This window comes from Eulemur rufifrons, chromosome 2 (assembly GCF_041146395.1).
Source record: "Eulemur rufifrons isolate Redbay chromosome 2, OSU_ERuf_1, whole genome shotgun sequence".
In the NCBI taxonomy this organism is placed as follows: domain Eukaryota; kingdom Metazoa; phylum Chordata; class Mammalia; order Primates; family Lemuridae; genus Eulemur; species Eulemur rufifrons.
The window spans coordinates 52624003-52633661 of NC_090984.1; the positions used below are offsets into that span (position 1 = coordinate 52624003).

Here is a 9659-nt window from a genome sequence, read left to right on the forward strand (position 1 = left end):
GCAAGTTTTTCCTTTTCTCCTTCTATGCTTCTTTTCTGCCCCCCTCATCTTCTTGGTTGTAATGCCCTTTCCCTTTTGCATGCCCGGCTACTAAAATGCCACGTCTTTTCTAAAGCCTTCCTTCACATATAACCTCTATCCTGCAATCCACCCCCAGGTAGAATCATTTTCTCCTTGGGCCTTAAAGAACTTCAAAAGCAGGGCACTCATGACATTTCAGAAGAATCTATTTCCCTTGTTGAACTGTGAAAGCAGTTATAAAGTTTTGCTTATCTTTTCAGAGCTAAGGAAAAAGTGCCTAGTAACCACTCACTCAAATGTCACTGAACTGGAATCCTTCAGGAAAAAGTATCTATCTAATGGTGCCTATTCAAATCTATCATGAAAGTTTACGAAATCAATACATATAATCCAACAACTAAAATTCTGAAATGTTTAATAATGCTTTTACATATTAAGGAGGAAACCCCAGGACTCTCCAATTCCAATCTCACAGTATGAAAGTAACACAAGAAAACAGTAAAAAAAAAAAAAAAAAAAAAAGTTTGGTGACTTTGTGCTGAGGTTAATAAAACATCCTAAGTTAGTAAAACTTGCAGTAACTTTAATAAAATGGCATTAGAAAAGTCACAAATCACTAAATTTCATCTAAATTTTTGGTAATCCTACTACAGGATGCTAATATAGAGAAGCCATTAAAAAATACTGTGTATATGTGAAAGTAATCCCTAACCATGTGAACAGTCCAGGCAATATGTCTAATCATATGCAACAAGATCACTAAATACAACCAGGAAAACAATCATGTTCCACATTCCAAGTCATAATGGCCTTTATCTAAACTAACTCCTGATATACAGATAAAATTTAGAAACAGAATTATTAAACTGATATTAGATCAAAATTTAATTCCCAATTACTCTTGAATTAACTAAAGCTTATTCTTTGCTCTCTAAATGCAGAAAGAAATGCCTTGTAAGATAATTCAGAAATTTCAGATGCAAGGCAATTTCCATGAGTAACAGAAATGATATATTAAATGAGGATTTCTGAAGTACAAAGAAAATCACTTAGGATTCTAGAGCTCTTGAAAAAAAGGAAACCCCAAAGTTAATCAAACCCAACATTCTCATTTTAAATCAGAAAAATTAAAAATCTAAAAATCTAGGGAGCAGAAAAACATTACGTCTCTATATTTATGAATATTTATTATGGACAGAGATTAATGTTTCTGGCATTTATTAAGATTGTATCATTTCTCTCCCTTAATCTTCAAATGTGATAAATAAACTACATTGATTTTCTCATGTTGATCCATTCTTGCATTCTCAAGATAAACCCCATTTGACTGTGAGGCTTTGTTTTTAGTTCACTGAATTGGGTTTTATTTGCTACTTAATATTTCCTCTCCTCCATTATCTCTAGTCTTTTGGAACCATTAGCTGTATGTTGCAGTTATTAATCTTATCTTTCATGTTTCTTATTCTTCCTATTTTACATCTATCTTTGAGTTCAGACTTCTGGGCTTCAGTCTTAAACAGGAGATTTTAACCTTTTGTGCCATGGACCTTTTTGACAGTCTGGTGAAGGCTATGGCCCCTCTTTCTTAGAATGATATTAAAGGCCTAAAGCGAAATACACAGGATTACAAAAGAAATCAGTTATATTGACAAATTTATCAAAGTAGTTTTCACTTTGATATAGTAATAATGTGGTTCTTTTCTAACACATTAAAATATAAGCTCTGGCAATGGGTTTGATAACTATAATTTCAAAGTAGTGATGACGACAGATATTTTAAGATAGCTATTAACAACTGAACAGCAATTGAGCTACAAGAAAAAAATCTATAATTTCTATTGGTGTTATGGGTTGAATTGCATCCCCCCACAATATATGTTAAAGTCCTAACCCCCAGTACTTCAGAATGTGACCTTATTTGGAAACAGGGTTGTTGCAGGTGTAATTAGTTAAGATGAGGTCATACTGGAGTACAGTGGGATCCTAATCCAATGACTGGATCCTAATCCAATGACTGGTGTCCATGTACGAAGGTCATGTAATGATACAGAGACTCACAGGGAGAACACCATATGATGATGAAGGCAAAGACCAGAGTTCTGCAGCTGCAAACCCAGGAATGTCAAAGATTCCCAGCAGTCACCAGAAGCTAGGAAGAGGCAAAGAGGATTTCCCCAACTGGTTTTCAAAGGGAGCATGGCCCTGCTAACACCCTGATTTTTTTACTTCTGGCCTCCAGAATTGTGAGACAATAAATTTCTATTGTTTTAAGCCACCTAATTTGTGGGTCTTTGTTATAGCAGCCCTAGGAAACTAATATAATTGCTGTCACAAGTACTTCTAATATGCTATGGCTTGTCAGCATTTCCTTCAGTTAAGAATGTAAACAAATTTCACTTAGAGGTTAGTAAAAATAATGTCACTTTTTTCTGTTCAAGCCCACAAACACTCTGAATTTTAAGAATCCTTTGTCTATAGCAATTTAACACCCTGGCCTAAGTTCATTATTAAACCATGTTTTGAAAAAAACCCAACATATATATTTTTTTCATTCTGAGTGTCACAAAAACAAAATCTCACAAATTTGTAATCACTTTCGTTCTGGACTATGAGATGCAGCTATGACACAAATAGCAAACAAAATCTAAATATTAAATAACAAAATTCATTACCTGTGTTAGCTTCTTAAACTAATTAAATGTGCAATTATCCCTTAGAGTTAGATCAATATGAGTTCTAAGAATGACCAAGTAAGGCCGGGTGCGGTGGCTCACGCCTGTAATCCTAGCACTCTGGGAGGCCGAGGCGGGTGGATCGCTCGAGGTCAGGAGTTCGAGACCAGCCTGAGCAAGAGTGAGACCCCCGTCTCTACTAAAAATAGAAAGAAATTATATGGACAACTAAAATATATATATACAAAAAATTAGCCGGGCATGGTGGTGCATGCCTGTAGTCCCAGCTACTCGGGAGGCTGAAGCAGGAGGATCGCTTGAGCCCAGGAGTTTGAGGTTGCTGTGAGCTAGGCTGACGCCACGGCACTCACTCTAGCCCAGGCAACAGAGTGAGACTCTGTCTCAAAAAAAAAAAAAAAAAAAAAAGAATGACCAAGTGAAAAGACTTACTTTTGGTACTTCTTGCTCAATAAGCAAAGCATGAAGACTTGTATCTTGTTAGTATATTCCTCATAGAACTAGTCCAAGTTGGTGCTTAAGCCCAATAGCCTTTTGTTCACTTGTTAATCCACAAACAGAGGTCATACTTATAAAAAAAAAAGAGCAGTACAAAATTCTCCATCTGTGATGTATAATGTATCATTCAAGACACATGGCTATGAAGCCCAACAAAGTCTTAAAAGATTATAAATGTACCAATTGTTTCCAAATTTTATATCTTAGTTGTTCAAAATTTATACTTTGACTTCATCATCCTCCCATCTCTACTGGCAGTCTTTTATTTGCTTAAATAAGTCAGCAAAAATAATATCATAAAATTAACAAAGTCTAGTGACTTACAATGTGTCTACTGCTGCATTACTACAGGAGAGATCATACACCATTAGAAGAGTCATTATGACATTTGGTCCAAATTCCTTAATTTACAAATGAGCAAACTGAGGCCTACAGAAACTGTCATTTGTCCAGGATCACAGAATAAATTAAAAACAGCTGAAAGAGAAACTTCTCTCCCAATTTCAAGTCCAGCATTCTTTACACTATAGCATACTGCATAAAAGAAGGTAAGAGTTAAATAAATGATCTGCAAATGGCTTTTGCATGATCACTTTAATTCTATTTGTAATATAGTATTTAAAAACATTCTAGTTACTCCAAAACAACCTAACAAGTTTTTTGTTTTAAAAAAAATCAATGTCATTTTACCATCCAGCACATTTTAAAAACAGGAACAAGACTTCATTTTCCACCTTGGAAATTAGCTGAATATTTTTAGAGAATTAGACTTTCAAAGCATAAGCACTCTCATATACTGAATTCTTTTCTAGAGGACAATTTAGCAGAAAGAATAAAATTTAATATTTGAACCTCTTTTAACTCCATCCCTAAACTATCTCAAGACTATCCCTGATTTGGATGAAGACAGAACTCAGGACCAAATGCAGCAATGTTCAAAAATAAAAATATCCAATAACGGCAGACTGATTAAAACTAATGCATATCATACACTGAACATTATGTATCCACTAAAAATTACGTTCTAGAATATTTAATGACATAAGGAAATATTCACAATATATAAGTATCCACTGTGCAACTCCATTCCATTGAGAATACATGTATATATTAATACAGAAACAAAACAATACTTGTATAAAGCATTTATAACCATGCTTCACACATAGTAAAAAACCAATAAAAGAATATGACTCCTCATTACAGTTTAGGAAAAGAAAGCTTTGCTTATATACCAAAAATTAACACCTGTTATCTAATGGTAGAATTGCAAATAAATTATTATTTCTTAACTTTAGAGATCATTTTGTAAATCATCTGAAATAAACTACTACTCCTGCATGGAGTGAAGTATGTTTTTTAAATTGGCACTTTTAATGTGGTCCCAATTCCTACTAAAGGTTGGAGAAGAAAAGCAAACTTTTCTTTACCAACTGTTCCCCCAAACTTGGTAACAACTGGTCAAGTTCAAATTAAACAACGCCATAGAAGAGGCTGGAATGTTATCCTTTCCCCTTGGGCACTTCTCAGTCACCAACAGCTGCAGTATAAAATTATGGAACCCGCTGCCTTTTATCCTTTCCTGATCAATTTCAACTTCTTTATCCCCTAGTCATTTCCTCACAGTTTGCACTATGGAAAAAGGGGGTGGGGGAGAGATTTAAGGAACTTAAAATTGACAAATGGCCAGAGCTATAAATTCCTAAATTTTGAGCTTCCTATGCCAAAAAAGACAGAGAGACAAATGTCTACCTCCTTGTTGATGACATGGGTCTTCAGATATACCAACAAAGCTCAGAGGCCAAGCACATCCAAATATTCCAACGGCATCTAGAACAGTTTTAACCCTGAACTAAGTTACCTCTCAAACTTGCAGAAACAAAACATGTCAAAAATGAAGCCAATTTTGGCCTTAAAAAAAATAAATAAGGTAAGCCTTCTTTAACAGATAACAATTTACTTTTCCCATACTCTTTTTTAGCCTATTTTTCTAACACAGCTAATGATCTCAAATGCATAAATTCACAGAAAGCACAAATATGAGGTAATGACTTCATTAATTTAACCACATTTACAGAGCATCTATTACCAAACATTGTTTGAAAGTGCAGACTATATAATAGGGAACATAGAAATAAGTTCACAATATTATGTTTTTAAAACTAATATAAATATGTAACAAGTTCAGAGGCAATATAGAGGAGGGAATGTTGGGGGAGGAGTGAAGTGTAAATGAGAAGGTCTTTTGGGGGGAAATGATGTATTTACAAAATTTTGGGAGGGAAGAAATTATTCTAAGCCGGGTAGTATATTGTGTTTAAAAAATTTAGTTCAGGGTCATAAAGTTTTAAGTGGGAAAGCAGAGGGAAATGAAGTTGAAGCAGGTAAGCCATCATTTAGCTCATATTTACATAGATCAATTGAATTTCAAGCATATGTTTATATTATGTATACACAAATATGAGTTGACTTAATATTACATAACTTTCCAATGCTTGTATTTATTTTTAGAATGTTTTCCAATTATACATACATAAGATGTTATGGGGGTGAATATATATTTATTTACACACACCCTCAGCATAACTCACCACTAGGTACACTTTTTAAGAGGCAGAGATACGGCCACAAAAATTTGTTTTTTATTTATGGAAAAATGGTTTGAACCTAGATTACCCCATACCAAGTTTATAAGTGACCTAATTCTAGTTAACCTAATTCCAAAATCTAACATAATCGCAATTTACTATTAGAAAGCCTAACTGACATGGCAAGTGTTTCTGGCTAATGTGAGTCTAATAAGCAAAATGCTTACATTTCAGCCATTTCACTCCTCTATGTGCTTTGGACAAATTGGCAAAAGGACATGGAGTGCTATATACACTTAATATCAAAGGACAAAGACCCCTAAGAATGACATATTATGCCTTTAAATGTTTAAGACTCTATTAAAAAGGAGAATTCAACACGTATAATGAGGTATGGTTACATTCACTGGGAAACATTTGACTGAAGTATTAAACAATTTCTGTGAAATGAAAAATTACCTACAAAAAAATCACGTGTGGCTATTTTCTCTATTTATGACACAAAGCATTTTACTCTAGAGTACATTTATTATCTTTTGAAAAGATTTTTAAACATGAATTTGAAACAGTCTAAGACAAATGTTTTATCCTATTCTAACTCCTTTCTTCCTCATTTGGTTTGGCATTAAGACAAAGGCTTGCACACAATAAATCCTCCACTAATTATTAAATATATACTCACAATCAACCTCTAGGAGTTATCTATTTCTACCCAGAACTCTAATGTCAAATCTCAAAGCATTTACTAGGGGATTTCAGAACGAGGCCTCTAAAGGCCTTACTGGATTTTACCACAATGGCTACCTAGAAAAGGTTAATGGTTTCCCAAGAAAGTGGTGATTTTCACCATTTTTAAAGGTTGAAATCAGGTGAAAAAAATAAACCGTGTTAAGAACAGTTTCTATTGTAATTAGATCCCTATGAACCTTAGCTTAAAAAAGAGAGGACAAAAAGGGAAAAAAAATATATGTAAGGCCCAAATAAAATCCACATTACAGGGCAGTTTTAAACTATGCTATGGCCTTAATGGCTTTTGCCATAATGTATTGCTTTTGTTTCTTCATAATATATGATTATAAATAATAAATTTCCATTTCAAAACATTACTTCATATATTAAAAATGAGACATAAATTATCATATTAAAAGCTACATTCCAAAGAAGTTCACTCTTTGTGGTTTAGCTAATGCACAAGCAAACAACGTCAGCTCAAGCAAAATTGATTACCAGATGAACACACCACTTTCTAACATAAAATAGTTTTTTAAAGTAAAACACCCCTAAGATTTTGTCCCCATGAAAAATTAACACTTCATACCAAAATATTATATGCTAAAACATACTATTCTTGCCCAAGCAAAACTAACAGTATTACAAAGCTGCTAGGGAATAACATTAATAAAGCAGGGTAAATTTGTGAAAACGTAATTTTAAAAGTCTGGATGAATGAAGTAATTTCCAGTTTGTCACATACTAAGTACATTCAGGATTTAAAAAAATAAAAAAGCAATCCTCGCAGTCAAAATTGCCATTCGGTGTTTCAAATATCAGTATCTTGGGGATTAAACCACTGGGAATATCTTTTCATTTTAGTGTAACAGCAGTATCCTTCACTGATATCACTACACAAACACACAAAACCCTGCTCTCCCAATTTATCCATAGCAAGAACAAAGAAAGGCCAATTTAGAAACAATATATATTACATTTGTGTCAATTCACATTCCATCATCTGCTTTCTTCTATTAGCTGCAGCTACAAGGAGATATTCACTACTTAAAAAGAAAATGAGGCTGGTCTTTTCCCATCTCTAAAACAAAACTTAACATTTTTGATCCAAGCTACTTGGTTGAAAGATACCAATAAAAGTTACCCTCATCCCGTTTAGCATTTTTAGCAGTTTTTCTCCTGACCAACTATTATCTGAGTTACTTCTTGATTTCCCTCAAAGTAGGTCTAATCTGCGGAAAGCAGCGAGGCATTGTACTGCACTGTGAATGGACAGCCAGGTATTTTATGAATGGAGGCGATCACGTGATCCCAGCACCTCCCCGAACTGATATTTCCCACATAACTGTGTCAACATTCAGAGAACAGGGGTAGTTGTTTGTGTGTGCGTATGTTTTTAAATTTAACCTAAAATTTCAAATTCTCCTTACTTCCTGAACTCAAAAATCTACATGAAGACAAATAAGCTTCGAATTTTTCCTTAGGAAACCCTTTCAAGATGTCCAAGGTGATGGATGTTTAATTATTTTTTTATGAATGAAGAGTGTGCTATGCAAATGAGGACGATTCACAAAAAGAGAGAGAACATGGCGGCCACTTCTGCTTCTAGACTGCACTGACACTGCAGCAATCTACCTCCTTCTACACTCGCTCATCGGAAGCGGGTGCTTTGGGGGGGCGCTGGGGGAGAGGAAACGTCGCTTGGCCTTTCTCAAGCTATTTTATGTTAAACAGGCCTTCGCTTTAGACTTTTAAAGTTCTCTCAAAAAGGTCAGACTTGAGGAATGCACTTTATTTACAGGAATGCATCCTAAGGACTGGTCCTAACTCACTTAACTCTTTCCAACCCTCCAAAGAGAAACAAAACTTGAACTTAATTACAAGAAAACGGATGCCAACATTCTGCATTAATTATATCCCTTCTCAACAGAAAACTGTTTCCACGCAATTATTCCTCCAGGCAGCTGTTACGTGAAAGCAAAATATTTTAAAGGCAAAGTATTTCATTTGGAAAACATAAGGACGGCTCAAATAAGCAAATACTTAAACCGGAATGCTCTAGAAGTTGATGAAGCCACTAACATGTTCAGCAATGTAAATTCGGTTAAATTAACGTAAATGGTGTGTTTTAATATAGCCAAAGGGTAAAAATTAGCATTTAAAATACTTCTCTGTTCCTGAGGAACACACGTCCAATATTCGCGAAGGTAAACACTAGCTCAACATCTCCCACACTCCAGGTGTCCGTAATCCATTAAATTCTAAAAATGTTTCCCTCACCCTATTTTTTACAAGAATCTTATAGGTCATAAGTTTAAAAGGAGGAGGGGAGAGGGTGAAGGCTTAATCGGTATTTAAGAGTCACTGACTCACCGAATTAAGATTCAAGGGCAGTTTGCTGCAGGAGGTGCTCCCACACATTAGTTTCCAAGTTAAATAGCTATAAAGAAAGCAGGATGGATATTCAAGGTGTGTTAATTGGTACGCTAGTGAAAAAGGACGGGCCGGGGTCTTCCAGGCAAAGGGCTACTTTCTACTCCACTTCCATCCATCCACATTACTCCATCTTCTGGACATACAATTGCCACCCCAACCCAGCACTCAATACCCTTCCTCAACAGAAAGCAACTCAATACGGGAGGGTGGGGAGGGGTGCTGCCACTAAAAATGGCCAAAGAAAACCAGTTATCTCCAGAACAAGACGCGCCGAACTCTCCAGGGTTGCAAGCTTTCCGGCACCCAAGTCTCGGAGGGGTCCAGGGGAGTGCCGAGAAAGGACTGGGGGAGGGGGGTTAATAATCAAGATCAATGAGGCGCTTACTCGTTGTCAGAAGTCGCCGTCTCCTCGCTCATCTTTCCCTCACCGTGATCCGATCTGGAGATGGAGGAGCAACAGCAGGCGGGGGAGCAGCAGCAGCAGCAGCAGCAGCACCGAGGGGCAGGAGGCAACGACGGCCGGGGGGGCGCGGGGGCAGCGGCTCAGGGGCCTCACCATGGTGGATGCCTCACCCTGAACGATGCCCCCCCAGCCGGGAACCCCGACCACCCCCGCAGGGGGGTGGCGGCAGCAACCTCCGCCGTGGCGACCCCAGCCTCTTCCCCCACCTCAGCGCCCAGCCAAGAGATCCGAGGC

General features: G+C 36.4%; 1 protein-coding gene across 1 annotated transcript in view; it reads right to left on the reverse strand.

Annotated features, from left to right (window-relative positions):
* The window catches only part of SPRED1 (sprouty related EVH1 domain containing 1), a 96663-nt gene extending 87268 nt beyond the window's left edge, over positions 1-9395 (reverse strand). The window contains exon 1 of the mRNA XM_069461755.1: positions 9348-9395. Within this exon, the coding sequence (XP_069317856.1) occupies positions 9348-9379 (32 nt within the window). The 5' untranslated portion in view covers positions 9380-9395. The remainder of the gene's footprint in view (positions 1-9347) is intronic.
* Positions 9396-9659: the final 264 nt, after the last annotated feature.